This window comes from Heterodontus francisci, chromosome 9, assembly GCF_036365525.1.
Source record: "Heterodontus francisci isolate sHetFra1 chromosome 9, sHetFra1.hap1, whole genome shotgun sequence".
In the NCBI taxonomy this organism is placed as follows: domain Eukaryota; kingdom Metazoa; phylum Chordata; class Chondrichthyes; order Heterodontiformes; family Heterodontidae; genus Heterodontus; species Heterodontus francisci.
The window spans coordinates 22,965,467-22,983,384 of NC_090379.1; the positions used below are offsets into that span (position 1 = coordinate 22,965,467).

General features: G+C 42.6%; 1 protein-coding gene across 11 annotated transcripts in view; it reads right to left on the bottom strand.

Moving 5' to 3' along the window:
- Positions 1-17,918, bottom strand: part of rps6kl1 (ribosomal protein S6 kinase-like 1) — a 60,198-nt gene that overhangs the window by 25,979 nt on the left and 16,301 nt on the right. For all 11 annotated transcript variants that reach the window (XM_068038676.1, XM_068038679.1, XM_068038674.1 and 8 more), the window contains 4 exons: positions 17,529-17,898; positions 6,948-7,072; positions 5,669-5,761; positions 4,760-4,807 (listed from right to left, as the gene is read on the bottom strand). In XM_068038676.1, the coding sequence (XP_067894777.1) occupies positions 4,760-4,807; positions 5,669-5,761; positions 6,948-7,072; positions 17,529-17,847 (585 nt within the window). In that variant the 5' untranslated portion in view covers positions 17,848-17,898. The remainder of the gene's footprint in view (positions 1-4,759; positions 4,808-5,668; positions 5,762-6,947; positions 7,073-17,528; positions 17,899-17,918) is intronic.

A 17,918-nucleotide genomic window follows, 5' to 3' on the forward strand; every position in this document is an offset into this window, starting at 1 on the left:
CAACCTCATGGCCCAGCATATCCCCCACTCTACCATTACCATCAAGCCAGGGGATCAACGTTGGTTCATTGAAGATGGCAGGAGGGCATGCCAGGAGCAGCACCAGGCATACCTCAAAATGAGGTGTCAACCAGGTGAAGTTACAATGCAGGACTACTTGCATGTCAAACAGCGGAAGCAGAATGAGATGGACAGAACTAAGCGATCCCACAACCAACGGATCAGATCTAAGCTCTGCAGTCCTGCCAAATCCAGTGGTGGAAAAATAAACAACAGGAGGTGACTCCACAAATATACCCATCCTCAATGATGGGGGAGCCTAGCACATCAGTGCAAAAGATAAAGCTGAAGCATTTGCAACAATCTTCAGCCAGAAGTGTTGAGTGGATGATCCATCTCAGCCTCTTCCTGAAGTCCTCAGCATGGAAGGTGTCATCAACAGTACTATTAAGCAGCATTTTCTTAGCAATAACCTGCTCAGTGACGCTCAGTTTGCATTCTGCCAGAGCCACTCAGGCTCCTGACCTCATTACAGCCTTGGTTCAAACATGGACAAAAGACATCAAGGCAGCATTTGGAGCAGCAGCCACGGAGCCTGACACCAGGATTGCCAGGCCCGATCTTCCCAGGGGTGGGTTAGGCAGACGTCGGCCTTCCTGCCCAGAGGCCAATTGAAGCCCTTAAGTGGTTTACTGACAGCCAATTAAGGGACTCTTTCTGTCGCTGCTGGGATCTTATCAGCAGTGGGCAGGGGGGCGCAGTCTCCACTGCGTGGGGAGAACACCTTGGAAAACAAGACGCCCTCTCTGCGGGTTCCCTCCTTCGTGGGTAATTCATGGCCCAAGGAGGACCCCCTCCTCCTGGACTGAACGCCCACCCTCCCTTTCGCCGGGGCCTTCCTGGCTGGCCCCGGTGAGCCTGCCTCACCTACCTCGGGGTCCAGGGTTCCAATGCTAGGCCTGGGTCTGAGGCCTCCACAGTACCAGCAGTGGCCACCGCTCCCAGTGACACTGCCAATACTGTTGAGCTGCCGGCCCCTGTGATTGGCCGGCAGCTCTTGGGGGCGGGATCCCTGTCCCTATTAAGTGTTTAAAGGGATGGGGATCGTTCCGGGGCCCTGAAAAAGTGCTGACTTTTTGGCCTGGGACCAGGACCCCCACCTTTTGCACAAAATCCAGCCCAATAAGTTTCTCCCTCATAGATGTTGCCAGCCCTGCTGAGTATTTCCACCATTTTCTCAATGCTACAAATTATTAAAAAAAATATGTTTTTAAGGACTCATTTAAATTGTGGAAATGGATTCATTTGAAGTCTGAAGAAATGCTGGACTTTGTTTTTTTTCACTATGGTCACTGAAGGGACACTTAACTGTGAAAACAATTGCTGAAGAATCAAGGAGTGTTTAAACAACCTTTACTGGAAATCATCTGCCTGAAGATAAACAAACAACAGGAACCTTGGACTATGGGGAGATGTTTACCTAGAAGCCACATGTCAAGGTTTATGGAGCTCGACTTTCTGTCTGGGATTGGATATTGTTTTCACACCCCAACAGTTGGGGTGTGAACTGTTTAAGACCAGCCTGCCAAGTAATAAACACCCAACTTACCTCTTTCCTCCTGTCACTGAAAAAACACCGCGTATTCAGTATGATAACCAAAGTCCTCGAAGCCACATTTCTCCTGAGAAGCTGGAAAAATCTGCTAGATTAATTCTCGATGCCGCCTGAAAAGAACTGCTCTGGAAAAGATCCCAGTGATCCGTTTACATGTACTCAGACACCAGACCAAAAGGGACAACTGACATCTTTCCATATCTTTTTTTCTCTTCATGAATTAGCAACTATTTGGGCAAAGTACTCTTTTCGCCTTTTTTTTGGTAACAGATCTCTGAGAATTTCTTTATTCTTTTCAGTGTGTGCGTGTGAGAGCGCTTGAAGGATTTAAAACTTTCATATTACAATCTGAGGTGTTAATGCTTTGCTTCGTTACTGGAGATGACTTGTTTCTATAATATACTGATAATTCTGTTTATTAAAGAAAGCCAGTTGGTGTATTTTGTTCTGGGATAAAGAGTAGAATATATTATTAACAGTATAGGTAACTAGGTAAACATTTTAAAAATATGTGATGACCTGTGGAACTAGAAAAGACAATTTAAGACCCACCTTGATCGTAACACAGCAGCCACAGCATTTTCCTTTTGTGTTGATGAAAAAGTATGTATTTGGTTTCACTGAGGAAAATTACTATTTCTTTCTGAAAGTACCTATGCTAAATTATGAAAGAAAAATTCAAAGCTTGTGAACTGTTTTGCATAGTTCAATATTGTCCTCATACTGCTAATCATGATCCTGTCTTTTTTTCCTCTCTGGCAAATATGTGGTGTGTCTTTAAGACAGCAAAGGATCAGTGCTGCTTTAAGAACCAGCAAGCCTCAGAAGTTGGAAAAGTGCATTTTGGTTGCCGTTGGATACAAGCATAGAGAGGAAACCAACCAGCTTCAAGAATGCATCCTGGTTACCTGGCAACAGCCATTCTGGGACTAAGGAGCGGATATACCACGTTGTAATTATTTTTTTGAACTGGCTTTTTAGTTGAGGACTGTTTTAAGAGAACACAGACAGACAGCTGGTGTTAGCACCTGACTGAAGAGCTCTCAGCCATTTAAACTGAAGGAAGATAATTTAGTCTGATTATTTATTATCTCAAAATTCTGGAAAAAAAAAGTCAAGCCAAAATAGAGATCTCTGATAATTTAAACTGAAGGAAGGGAAGTTAGACTGTGACAATCCTTCATCTCTCAAAACTCAAGTCTTTTCTATTCTATTGAAAGTATTTGCAAGTTGTTAATTTGTAGAAATCCATCGCTGGAGAAGGAAAGCATCACTTATTGCTGGAGTTAGATTACAGACTGTTATACTGTGGAAGAACCTTTCTCCCCCCCATTGGACGGCTGAGAGGACTTCAAGCAACATTGGACTGTAAATTTGCAAGGACTCTAATTTTTTCCTGTTTGAAATGTTCTTTATATTTTCCTAGTGTTTAAGAATTTAGTTTTTTAAATTAAACAGTTAATGTGTTGATTTAAAGACACCTGGTTTAGTTAGCCTCATGGGGGGGGGGGGGGGGTTAAATAGATGTAACAATTTGGCTGGGTCTTTCTTTAATTTGGAAAGTTTAAAATATGTTAGGCGATCTGTGGAGGGAAAGGATTGAATTAACAGTGCATTTCTCCACCACAAGCAAAATCATATATTCTGATCGGGGGCGGACAGAGAGACACACAGAGGGGGGGGGGGGGGGGGGGAAAGAGAAAGAAAGAGAGAGAGAGACACACACACAGAGGGGGAGAGAGGGAGAGGGCGAGAGGGCGGGACAGACAGAGAGGGCGAGAGAGAGGGAGAGAGAGAGAGAGGGAGAGAGAGAGAGAGGGAGAGAGAGAGAGAGGGAGAGAGAGAGAGAGGGAGAGAGAGAGAGAGGGAGAGAGAGAGAGAGGGAGAGAGAGAGAGAGGGAGAGAGAGAGAGAGGGAGAGAGAGAGAGAGAGAGAGAGAGAGAGAGAGAGGGGAGAGAGAGAGAGAGAGAGAGGAGGGAGGAGAGAGAGAGAGAGAGAGAGGAGGGAGGGAGAGAGAGAGAGAGAGAGAGAGGGAGAGAGAGAGAGAGAGAGAGAGAGAGAGAGAGAGAGAGAGAGAGAGAGAGAGAGAGAGAGAGGGAGAGAGACAGAGAGAGGGAGAGAGACAGAGAGAGGGAGAGAGACAGAGAGAGGGAGAGAGAGACAGAGAGAGGGAGAGACAGAGAGAGGGAGAGACAGAGAGAGGGAGAGACAGAGAGAGGGAGAGACAGAGAGTGGAGAGACAGAGAGAGGGAGAGACAGAGAGAGGGAGAGACAGAGAGAGGGAGAGACAGAGAGAGGGAGAGACAGAGAGAGGGAGAGACAGAGACAGAGAATTTTGATTATTCCTACAACTTCCCAGATATATAATAAACAAAGTTAACTTTCCCATCACAGGTAGCGTGGCTTGGCTGTGGGTGCTGACTTTTACGTGAAACAAGCAATATTTGGAACAAGTCTGAAGGGACTGAATGGCCTACTCCTGTTCCTATCTTCCTATGAATTACAACAGCCATAATAAAAAAAGCAGCCTGTCAAAATTAATAGTTTAACAGCTAAGTCAGAGTTTTAGCTCACTTGTGCCAGCACTTCACCCTCTGAAGCTGCTTAAAAGCACAATTTCAGAAGTTTTTTTTGGTTTCGTGGATTCCCTACAAATCGTGAAAAAGGTAGCCATGAGTAAATGAGATTGCATTATACTGTGCACAAGATTTCAACATACTCACTCAGTCACCACACTATATTTTAATCAAACATTGGGATTCTGGATCTGTGCTGTGAAATAAAAAGTTGCATTTATATAGCACCTTTAACATAATAGAACATTGCAAGGTGCTTCACAGGAACAATTATTAAACAAAATTTGACACCGAGTCACAAAAGGAAATATTAGGGCAAGTAACCAAAAACTTGGTCAAAGAGGTAGATTTTAAAGGAGTGTCTTAAAAAAAAAGAGAGGAGGTCGAGAGTTGGAGAACTGTCGGGAAGGAATTCCAGAGTTTCGGGCTTAGGCAGCTGAAAGCATGTCTTCCAATGATTTGTATTATCAGAGTGAACACTGCAAAAGTTCACTGCCCTCTATTTCATTGCCAAACAATTGATCTTTTATGATAGCATTCCTTGTCAGTTTATAACTCAGATACCTACTTTGACTATGAAGGGCTCATTCGTGGATGGATTCTGCACCAATAAAACCTAAACAGAAAATGAAAAAGGAAATATTAGTCTATGAAAAGGTGGATACTGCAAAAGCTGAGACACCCAAGTGGACCCCTCATAAATGAATGATGGTCCGTCACACACACACACCCAATAATATGTACACCAGAAGTAACCAGCTTCCAACTACAGAATTCTGGAGGACTGCGGCCTTTTCGACTCTCGTCTCTATTGCTCTGAGCTTCCTCTCCCTCTCTCACTAAGACACCAACGTTGTCAGTGGGGAGGTAGTAGTTGTAGGGTTTTGAAAGTCCAGGAACGGAGCATACCTAAAAGTGCTCCAGGAAAGCTGAAATTGTGGAAAGATCACCAAAAAAAGGGGGGAAAACAGGTTACAACAACCTACAGAGGAAAGCCCTAGAGAAACATTTTTGACTAATTTCTACTGAAACCTGTAGCAATGTAGAATGTATCAGCAGCTTGTTTTTTAGAATCAAATTTATGGAATGGAATGTGGGGAAAAGGGAAACAAAGAACAATCTGTTCTGCTTTAAATCTTTTAACGTAAATATATCTGAATATTGCTACGAATCAAGTGCACAAACAATCTACAGCACAATTATCCACAGAAAATGTCTAAAGAATTCCTTAATATTAGTAACAGTTCATTAGCTGGAATAAACACAATGGATAGTCCGTTGCAGAGGATCTTACTTGGGCAACAAAAAAAGCAATGTCCCAATATTAGCAGTTCCACTCTAAAATATTATTGAAAAATTACACTAAATCTACAGTTTAATTACAAAAGGGTTTCTACTACAAATCATCTGCACATGAGCAAACTAATGCTGTAAGTTAGGTCATATCTGGGGTGGAAGGAAAGGTGGGATCGATTACCTTGTCGATGATTGCTATGACCTTGGACATTTTCAGGTCCTCTACCGGGGAGCTGAGAATTCTATTTGGCCGAAACCTCAGGCTGCTGAAACCCTACAAATGGTGAAAGAAAAACAAGGGAGTTGGCGACATCTGTGGTTAACAGTGTCAGCTTTAAATATAGGGGAATAAAGTAATCACTTTATACATTATATACAAGCAGACATAATTCCACAACACAACAGTCCTGGGAATACTTGAAAGGATCGTGTAAAAGATACTCTATTTAAACCCATCCTATATCTAGCTTGGACATGTTGGATGCTGAGAATGGGAACAAATTAATGGGTGAAAACTCATTTCATACCCCACTACTGACTGACATTATTCCATTGATAAAGAGGGTGGAGGGACCCACATTAGTACCATTGCAACCTGTAACATGGCATCAGTATGTCATCTGTGCTAGAACCCCAATAATTCAAGTCAAAAGGCATAAGCAGTGAAAGCATGATTCAATAATAGGAACTAACACCATCACTGTAGCGATAATAGTCCTGCAATTTCCCATTTCCACCAACTAATGTAATCTGAAGACCTTTCACATATTTTCTTAAGAGCGACAGGCATCATGAACAAGGGTTTTGTAATTTTGTTTCTTTAGGGAAGGATAAGAACCAGAGGTATGCATGTAACATGCCAAGTGTAATAGCTTGTTAACACAATTGCTCAAATAAATGTTGTGATAACAAAAATGTTTGCCAGACACTTGCAAGAAGATTGTCTACCCCCCCTTCTCTTTAATTATATTCACAATTTTGAATAATCTAACATACATATTACATGTGTTTGTGTTGGGGAAAGGAGGCAGATAGATATATATGCTGGATAAAGGAATACGCTATTTAAAAAACATTGCTGGTTCAGTTTTGCTGAAAATCTGGACGTCAGCGGCCCAGTACACAACCAATGCCCGATCTAGCCCAGCCCCACTGAACATGCAGATAGCATGCATTCCAGGATTAGTCTGGCCCAAGCCCTGGAAATTGAGGATACATTACATGGACAATGCCAGCCCTCAATGTCATAACATGAGTGCCATTCATGGGAGCAGTAACAGCAATTCAGAGATCACCACGAGAGGAGGAGATCGGAGACTGCCCTGACTACAGAAATGAGAAATCTCAGGAAAAAGGACCGACTTTGTCATAGCAGCTCAGCTTGCTTTCTATCCCATCTGAATTTAGTATGGCAAGACTTAAAACATATCGGTTGCCAGATTTTACGTATCTCTTCGTACCCCAGAATCATCGGTACCATTTCCTAAGCTTCCCTGTAAGTGAGAGTTGAATATTTCCTCGGCTCGCTTCAAATACTGGGTTGTTTTTCGCTTCACAGCGTCGCGCCGTTCTTTGTTTGGATCAACTGTAATAAAAAAAGCAGAACAATGAAAGTTGGTCAAGCTAGAACGGTAAGTGAATTAGGCTGAACGACACGCCCACTCTTCATAGCTGATGCAATAGCTGACCAACTGCCAAGTCTCTGCTAATGCTGGGAGGAAAGCACAATGCAAGAGTAATTCTTCTTCACCACAGTATCTTGGCAGAAGTTAGGAACTCAATCACATTGATGGGATTTGCAAGTATGAGCACTTCGGGTTCATTATCCCTGATGAGGCCACTCACCTGTAGGGAAGTGAAAGTGGAACAGATCTCATGACTCTTCACCACCACCACCACTCACGATTAACTGCATCCCTGCTTGCCAGCAGAGCAGGAGAAATGGATGATATCAATGCTCTTTTTGGTTTCTTCCCAAGGTGCAAGACTGAGGAAACGTGAGGTGCCAGTCCTGACAACCTAGCTAAACACGATCAAAGCGTGTTCCCAGGCATGAGTCAAACTGTAGTGCATGACGGCTCTCCAACTCGTACTAAGATCGCCTGGTTGAGAAGCCAACATGTTACTCAGAAAAACATGGCAAGTTCGCAGCACAGGAGGTCATTTGGCCCATCATGTCTGTGCCAGTCGAGAAAAGGCTATCCAGCCTAGTCCCACATTCCAGCTCTTGGTCCATAGTCTGTAGATTACAGCTCTTCAAGTGCATATCTAAGCAGTTTTTTTTAAAGTGATGAAGGATTCTGCTTCTATCACCCTTTCAGACAGCATGTTTCAGACCCCTATCACCCTCAGTGAAAAAATTACTCAAGTCCCCTCTAAATCTTCTGTCAATTACTTTAAATCTATGCCCCGGTTTGTTCTCCACCTCCCGTGAAAGGTGAACATCCATCAAAACCACAATTTGTCTACTTCTACAAGGGTACTAATCTGGCATCTGTTATAACCACGGTGGAAGGAATGCAGTCTTTTCTAGTTCCACTTCTCCACTGGTCACAACATAATATATTTAAATATTTGACCGTATTGGTAACTGGTAATCATATACTCTACTGTTTATCCCACAAGAAAATATACGAACCAGGTTTCTTTAATAAGCAACAAAATCAGATTATGAAATGAGACATATCCAGTAACGAAGCAAAGCCTTAACAAACAGATTAAAATATGAACGTTCCCTTTTAAAATCCCCACACACAATGAAAACAATAAATTATCTCTCTGCAGAGCTCTGTTACAAAAAAAAAGACAAAAATACATACTTTGGCCAAATACTTGCTAATTCTTAGAGAAGAAAAAGATATTGAAGGATGTTAGATGTCCCTTTTGGTCTGGCAGCTGGGTATACCATGACGGGTCACTGGGATCCTTTCAGAAGCAGTTCGTTCTGGAGGTGTTGAGAAATAGTTTGGTAGGCTTTCCAGGAGAAATGCGGCATCAGGGGCTTCCGCTATTACACTCTGGAAAAAAAAAAATGCTGCGAAACCAAAGATAGGAGAAAAGAGAAGCTGACGCACTGGACTTCTCAGGGTCTCTTAAAGAGGTGCAGGACAGATGAGCTGGGAGTTCTTTCTTGGCAGGTTGATCTTCAACTGCTTTTCAAACACTGTCTGCACTCCAACTGAACCAAAACAATGGGCTGGATTCTATGGGCTCACTGCCGATCTCGGCGGCAAGCTCAAAAAATGGCAGCCCGCCCACGAGTGCCACACGCCAATGAGCTGCCGCTCATTTAAATAGCTGGGGTGGCCCAGCCTGGCCCCCCCATCAGGCGGAGGGGTTGGGCTGTCCATCCCCAGAAATGGCGTCAGCTGCCTGTGATCAGGTGCTGATGCAGTTTTTAAAGGGCAGTCAGCCCTGCCGGGATATTTACATTTTTAAAGAGATATCCCCTCAGAATTCATAAATAAAGTTCCACCCTTTAATATCTGACCTTTCCCCACAAACTGCACAAAGTTTTAAGTACAAACCTTCCCACCATCTCCTATACCCGTGACGTTTATTTGACCTGGTTTCACCCCCCACCCCGCCACACTGAAACATACCTCCTGCCTCTTCCCCATTAGTGTCGTGCCTTGTTATGCTAGACAGGGATCTGAAGGTGCGAGAGTGCGGGCTGCCGCATGAAAGACTGTGGCGGGCCCTCAAGATCGCGGGTGCGTATATTTCAATTCATTAATTTTATTTAAATATTCAAATTGCGTCCCAGTCGCCAACGGTGGGGGTCCGCCACGGAGCCTCGCCACTGCCGGGAGGATCGGGTCGGGCCCTGCTGACATAAAAGGTCCATGGTGGGCCTCATCTGGCACCATCTTCAGGCCACCCCATGCCTGCCACAGATCATGACATCGAGGGCTGCTTAAAATCCAGCCCAATATTTCAGAAGTGAAATCACAAACAGCCAATCAGAACCTCCTGACCCTCATAAATCTTAACCTGACACTTCTCCGCAAACATCTTCCCCAGATCACCAAATTTTGGGTTGTTTTATTTATTGTAAGGCATGTGACATCCAGTAAAAGTTGTTTTCAAACACAACATCTCAGTGTCCTTTCAGTGAACTGTCAACAACAAAACAAAGTTCAGCATCTATGAAATCTTCAGCCTCCCAAAATCGACTGCATTTCCACCATTTAAATATGAGTCCTCAAAAAAATTTAACAAATGAAAGCACTTTCGTAATACCTCCATCCTTGGAGGAATGAAACGCCATTTTCAAAATGGAAAAAACAGAATATGAAAAAAAATTAAAACATTTACACACTCATTCTCATTCACTCATTACCTGTAGCTACAGTTTGGCTTTGCAGTCATAACTCAAAGCAAAGTTAAATCCTAGAAAAGCATCCACAATTACATTATTTTTTCCTGCAATATGGATATTCGTTAAATGATAAGGTTACAATAGTAAACTCCAATGGAATAATCTGACATTGTTTTTTGAAGTTTTCCACAAAGGCTAGGGGTGTTATGATCAGTATACACACAAGTGCTTCTCTGTAGTCATGGCAGACATAGATCTCGAAATGATTAAAAGCTAGTAATAAGCCTAGAATTTCTTTTTTCACTGTTGAATACCTTTTTTGGTGTCGATTTAGCTTTTTGGAAAAATAACCCACTGGCCTTTCTATGCCTGATTCATCATCTTTTAACAGGACTGCACTGACCCCCAGGTCACTAGCATCAATTTCTACCTTGAAGGGCTTCGTGAAATTTAGGGCAGCCAACACTGGTTCATTAATCTAAATGGCTTTGAGCCACTCAAATGATGCTTGGCACTTTCCTGACCATACTACCTTGGTTTTCCGTTTTTGTAGCAAATCCGTCAGTGGAGCAGCTATAGTACTAAAATTGGGTACAAACTTGCAGTAGAAACCACACAGCTCAAGGAACTCCACCAATGCTTGTGTTCTTGGCAACACTTGACCTTGCCCTGCATGCCCGAGGTAGGTGACTCTCACTTTTGCAAATTCACTTTTGGGAAGGTTTATCACTAAATCAGCCGACTGTAATTTTGTAATCAGAGCTTCTAGTTGTTCCAAGTGGTCCTTCCAAGTGTCACTGTATACCAGCACATCAAGGTGAATCACACAGTTAGGAACACTGACTACCACTCGGTTCATCAATCTCTGAAAAGTGGCTGGGGCATTTATTTTTTTTAAGCCCGAATGACATCACATGGCAATGGAAAAGACTGTCTGGTGCGACAAAGGCCAATATTTCTTCAGCTCAGGGTGTTAGCAGGGTGAGAAAGGTGTCTAGGGGTCTTTTACTGTCTTCACCTGGTCTTGTTGTAACACAATTTAATTTTAAACACACCGTGTTTTGAGCTCCCCCTTGGTGAATCCTTGTTCACCACTTTCCAATTATAAGGCAAAGAAATGAGCACAAACAGGCTTCCTTAGGTTTAAAACAAAAGTGCAATTTATTAAAACTTAAACTAAAAGGTCTAATTCGGTTAATGCCTATCGATACACGCCGCGTCCATGCTAGCATGCATACGCGATACACACGTGCAAATAGGGACAAAAATAAAATAAAATGGAGAGCTCTGAGGCAGTCTCTAAAGGGTGTTTCTTGTTACTTTTTCTGTGTTTCCAGCTCACCGTAGAGTCTTGATTATGGACAGCTCTTACTTTTCGTTGGGGCCCAGTATTCTTCTTAAACCTGGTTCACGGTAGGAGACTTTTTTCTTAGTGTTCATGTGTCTTCAATTGTTTCCAAAGCTGGTGAGAGTGGAATGAGAGCAGACAGGAGAGAGGTGTTCTCAGTCCAGGAGCTAACAGCCTTCGGAGTTCAAAATTCTGTTGGAAGCTCAAATTCAAAAAAACTCCAACAGTCAGTCATGTGACCAAACTGGCCCGACCATGTCTATTTGGCCATCTTAGCAGTTAACCTGGAATGCTAGCCTTCCCACCTTCAATGTCTGGTAATCAAAAGTCTATTGTGGATTAAATTGGAGCAGGGAATAGCTCCTTTGAAGTCCTTGTCTGTTGATATGCTAATGTCTCTCTCCAGCCAAAGTCTCCAATTATTTTTTAAAGCAAGTTCTTTCTTCACCATCAGCAGTTTAAAATCAATGTTCATGTGGCAAAATTAATTTCTCTCATTCTTGGAAGGGGGGGTGGGTGGTTTGCCTGACACTATGCAGAATCTAGTTGAACCGTCAGGTTTAGGCACAAACACCACTGGGGAGCTCCAGCTGCTTTGACTGCTTCAATTAGGTGGTTTTCCAACATGTATCGGATTTTTGCTTTCACCTGTTTTCTTGGACTTAAGCAATAAGGATGCTGTTTTATAGGAAAGGATTCTCCTATATTCACATCATGTGTGGCTAAGGTTGTACATCCAGGTTTGTCCCTATAGACTTCTTTCAATGCTGTGAGTAGCCTTGTTAGATCTTCTCGTTGTTCTGCATCTAAAGATGAAAAGCAGAGTGTCCAATTTCCCTAACAATTCAGTACTGGCTAACAGGATAGTAGGAGGTTCAACTTGAGAATGGTCTAGGCCTCCTTCTGACACATCCACACTATCCCTACTACCTGACATACCAGTTCTTGCTTATCTTCCTCCTGGCAATCATATTCTTTCAAAATAGTGATGTGACACAGCCTATTCTTTTTCCGGTGATCTGGGGTGTCAAATTATTTACTTACCATTTCTTTTGACCACTTTATATGGACCACTGAACTGTGCCTTCACCCTGTAAAGGCAGTAACACTAACACTTCATCCCCTGGTTGAAGTGTTCCAGTTTTGGCATGCTTGTCTGCCCATTTCTTCATGGTTGTTTGGGAAGCTTTCAGGCGTTCCAGAGACACTTTGCAGGCACTTGTGAACCGTTCCCAGAACACGGATATATAATCTAACATAGTAGAGCCGTCCCTCTATTCTAAAAACCTTTCTTTGATTAGTTTTAGAGGACCTCTTCTCTCATGTCCATAAACTAATTCAGAAGTACGAGAACCGGAAGACTCATCAGGTAAGTCCCTAGTGGCAAACAAAAAGAAATTCTAGCCCTTTATCCCAATCATGGGGATATTCATGACAGTATGCCCGATCATCATTTTGAGGGTCTGATGGTACCCTTCTAAAGCCCCTTGTGTATGTGACTGGTATGATGAGGATTTTAACTGTTATACCCAAATTACCCACAACTTCCTGAAAAATGTTAGACATAAAATTGGAACCTGGATCCAACTGAATCTCAATCGATAATCCATATCTGGTGAAGAACTGGGTTAACTTCTCTACCACTACATTAGCAGAAATTGTTATCAAGTGAATGGCCTCTGGGAACAGAGTAGCCATATCCATGATAGTGAGTATATATTGATGTCCCACTTCAATTTTTGGTAAACGGTCCTATACAGTCTACCAACGTTCTACTAAATAGTTCCCTAAAAACTGGTATGGGAATTAGAGGTGCTGGTTTTTATGGTAGGTTGTGGTTTTCCCTAAATCTGGCATGTATGGTGCATTTTACAGAACTGCACCACATTCTTGGAAAGACCTAGCTAGTAAAAATGTTGACCTACATGTAATTGGGTCTTCCAGATCCCCACATGTCCCACCGTAGGAATTTCACGCGCTATCCTTAATACCTCCCGGCGATACCGCTATTTGGTGAACAACTGTCTATTCTTCATTCATAGGTCTAATGAGGAGGTTTCCACTTCCTCATCAGAATCCCATTAATATAGTAGCCTTCTGGAACTCCCTTTGCCTCAGCTTCTGTTAGAGCTGATTGTGCCACTTTATTTAACTCTGGATCAGCTTGTTGAGAAATGATCAGAGAAGATTTATTGAACGTTTCCTTCGGATTATCCAAATCCCCAAAGTAAGTTTCAGATATTCAGTTATCTGTCTGTGCTGCCAATTTGACCTCCAGCAATGGAACTTGTTTAGCCATTGCTCTGGTCACTACACATGAAGGAAAATTCCTGGAACATTTTCCTGCAACTTTTCTGTCTCTCTGACTTCACTTGGTTTTTCTGTGAACGCTGGAGAAGCTACTACCTTCGCTCTGGCCAAATCATTCCCCAGGGGTAGGTCAACTCCATCTACAGGCAAACTATGGACATCAACTATAGTTACAGTTCCAAACATTAGGTCACACTCCAGCTGCACCCGATACAAAAGGTATGGGTATACACTCCCTGCAGATACTATTCACTAAAACCTTGGCATGTAGTATGCGCTCTGGTGGAAAAGTTATGCCTTTCCCCAGCAAGAGAGTTTGGGTGGCTCCTATATCCCCAATTATAACTATAGGTTTACCTGCCTCACTTGAGGGATAAGAGGTATTTGTACTTGGCCTTACAGCTGCAGACAGTTACAGCCTGATCGGTCGTACTCTCAGTCAGGGCCCCTTTCTCTGCATTGGCCTTGGGTACCCCAATAAGTCCCATGGGTTTACCCCGCAATTTCCAGTATTCTGCAGGAAGGTGTCCCAGTGTGGCAACAGTAACACTTAGGCTTGCAGACCTCACATCCACACTCAGCATCTTCCTTCCTGGCCTGAGCAGGAGATCCCGGGGCGTTCCCAGCTGTCCCTTTTTGTTCCCGGCTACTTGCCTTCCTTTCACCCTCCAACCTTCTATAGTTTTCAGGTTTGTGGGGGGTGACTGACCAATAGTTTGGGCTTGTAAACAAGCTCAACCATCAGTGATCTTAGTTGCCTCTCTGGGTGTTGAAACATTGTTTCTCTACATGGATTCTTACTAACTGAGGGAGTGAATTTTTAAATTCTTCCAGGAGAATTAATCCCTTAAGGGCCTCATACATGGCCAAGAACTTTAGTGCCCGCATTCAACGATCAAAATTAATTTGCTTTACCTTCTCAAATTATAAGTCTGCCCAGGCTGTCTCCGGAGGTTCCGAAATTTCTGCTTGTACATTTCAGGAACCAACTCATAAGCAGCAAGAGTAGCCTTTTTTTGCCATCTCAATCTGCAGAAGCCTCCTTAGCAAGCATGGCATAAACTTCATGAGCTCTGCCCATGAACCTGCTTTGCATAAGCAATGCCCACCTTTCCTTCAGCCACTTCATTTGTCTGGCTAAATTTTCGTGAAAAATGCCTGTACGTCCCTTTCCTCAAACTTCGGGAGGGCTTGCACAAATTTAAACAGTTCTCCACTGGGCCCTGGGCTGGAGTCAGATCTTTCCTCAGCGCTAAGGCCACTCTTTTGACTTTGTTCCAGCTTTTTAAAACTTCAAATTCCCTTTCTGCTCTCTCTCTTTTGCTCTTTCCTTTCTGTCAAGTTAAAGTTTTGTCATTGTCAATTCTCTTTCTTGTTCACACAGAGGTTTTTCCCATTCAAGCCCAAGTTTTGTTTATTTCCATTTCTTTTTCTTTGTCAAGTTCAAGCTGTCTTATCTGCAACTGAATTTTAGCTAATTCAACTGCACTATCATCCGGTTTGCCTTTTTTCACCTTCCAATTTCAAATGCTGTGCTATTACTTCAATTACGTCTGCTTTCCTAGCTCCTGCTTTTAACTCTAACCCCAATTTTGTTGCCAATGGTATTAGCTTAACCTTGGCTAAGTTTCTCAAATCACTCAGGGATAAGTCCTCCTTCTCCAGAAAGGTTGTAGCAACTGACCAAGACATTCTAGTAGTGTAAACTTTACACTAATGCACAAGAAACCTGGTTTTCCCTTTTCAATTATTATTACCCCACTTACGATTGCACTTCGTTGGCTTTTGGGTTATCCTGTACAGAGCACCCAATTATATGTTACGACCGAGTGGGAGGAGGGTACGGTCTCTTCTAGTTCCACTTCTCTACAGGTCGCAACATATATTTAAATATTTACCCAGCTACCGATGCGGTCAATCATATGCTCTACTCTTTATCCCAGAATAAAATACACCAACCAAGTTCCTTTAATAAACAACAAAATCAATTTGTTATAAAACAAGATTGATACAGTAATGAAGCAAAGCATTAACAAAGATTGAAAAATTAACGTTCCCTTTTAAAATCCCACACATACTGAAAAAAAAAAGGCACTCTCTCTGCGGAACTCTGTTACAAAAAGACAACAAAAAAGAATACTTTGACCAAATACTTGCTAATTCTTGAAAGGAAAAAAAAAAAAATATGGAAGGCTGTCAGTTGTCCCTTTTGGTCTGGCATCTGGGTATACGGTGACAGGTCACTGGGATCCTTTCAGAAGCAGTTCGTTCTGGAGATGTCGAGAAATAGTCTAGTAGGCTTTCCAGGAGAAATGTGGCATCAGGGGCTTCCGCTAGCACACTCTGGATTTGCAGGATTTTTTTTTCCAAAGACAGGAAGATGAGGAGCTGACACAATGGACCTCTCAGGGTCTCAGAGAGGTGCAGGAAAGATGAGTTGGGATTTCTTTCTTGGCAGGTTGATCTTCAACTGCTTTTCAAACGCTGTCCGCACTCCAACTGAACCAAATCAATATCTCAGAAGTGAAACCACAGCCAGCCAGTCAGAACCTCCTGACCTTCACAAATCTTAAACATGTTTGCAGAGAAGTGACATCTCTCCCAGGTCACCAAGGTTTCTGTTGCTTATATATCACAAGATATGTGACATTTAGTATAGGTTGTTTACAAACACAACATCTCAGGGTCATTTCAGTGAACTGTCAACAAAACAAAGTCCAGCATCTATGAAATCTTCAGCCTTCCAAAACTGAATCCATTTCCACCATTTAAAGTCCTCAAAAAAAAATTTGACAAAAATAAAATGGAAGCACTTTCGTTACACATTACTGAACTAACTACATTACTAAGAACATGAAACTGTACAAATTTGCTATTCAGACACTGGTTTGAATCAAAGCAGATATTTTATCTGGAGTAAGGTCTGGTTCACAGCTCAAATCACTATCCACTGTCAACTGTCTTAATACTGATATAACTCAAGTATTCATTCTGAATTTTTACATTCTACCTACACCTCTTGTTCCTGCCATTAGTGTAACCTTCTCATATTTAAGTAGCGAGTGTTATTTATCACTTTTCTCCTTGTCCTAAATGTATGGACTCCTTGGTGGGTTACAGATCCACAGGTAATGTACACCCTCTAGCACCCTAACCAAGAAGCCATTATTACACATGAACTTACAGAATTAATGTCATCAGGCTGCTCAATATGAAAGGCATCACAAACAAACCTAATCCTGTCATATCCAATCTCCATGAACAGAACAGGATAATCATCCCCTCCATAACCCCAGAAGCACTGTGGCCAATTATAGCATCGCACCCCACCATCCCCAGCCCGTTAAGATCAGTTCACATACTAGGCCACAAATTTGGGACTTCCTGGACTGTATGGGTCAACTACTCACTGGATAACCTAGATAAGCCCCACCTCTCAATTCAACCTTTGAATCACATATACTTAATTATTACAAGGAGCACGGACTGCTTCTAGGAAAAAGGAAGAGAGCACTCAACTTTCCCTGCCACAATATCATGCAGAAATGGCACAATATGTTTTGAGACAATTCACTACAAATTTGTCCTTGGTTTAAAAAATTAAATCTTCCACACCCAACTTTTCTCCCACTGCTCCTGAATGCAGTGATTCATGGTAGGGACTCCAACCCCAGGCACTACGGTTAAACTGAAGAGTTTTTGTGCCATCCTAGCTAAGATAGCTAACTCAGCACAAACTGGAACTATGCTGACTGATATAACTCAGCACCATAACAGGTAATACATTTACACAATGAGTCATAAATGAAGGTGCAACAAATAAAAGATGAGCCTAATGTGTGAATGAAGAGGGAGCCACTTTAATATAGAGAGTAACAGTGGTCTCCAAGAAGCTTGTGCTTTGACGTTTTATGCAGGACAGCTTCACCTGGTGTCAAAATAACAATATGACCACCAATGTACGTGCATCTTGCTAGTCATCAATGCCTCAATAATCTAATCTAGTCTCTTCCCAAATTACTGTGGATTAATACATTTGGAAGTTATAAGTAAAATGTCTACCTTGCACTCCCTTCAGGAGCAAGTCCACGCCATTCTTGTAATAATTAAATGCAGCTTCATAATCCTCATTGACCTCTCTGTCCAGTGCTAAGCGGATCTGCTTTGCTGCATCAACAAGATAGTCTCGTTTGGTGGCTGTGCTTCTTGTTGCCTGATTGCTGTCCTGGATGCTGGGAGACACACGGCTCCGGATCTGCTCCAAGTAGACACGGGCCTGGGACAGAGGACGAGAGCAGGCTTCAGCATCTGGCCCAGGGGACCTCTCTCCAGCGAGGCTGTGCATGGTCAGTGTCTTCAGAACATGGAGGCTATTCAGCATTCAGTCCAGTTCAATGCCATTGCTGACAGAATGAAAAGAAATCAGCTGAATCTACATGACAAGAGCAGAAA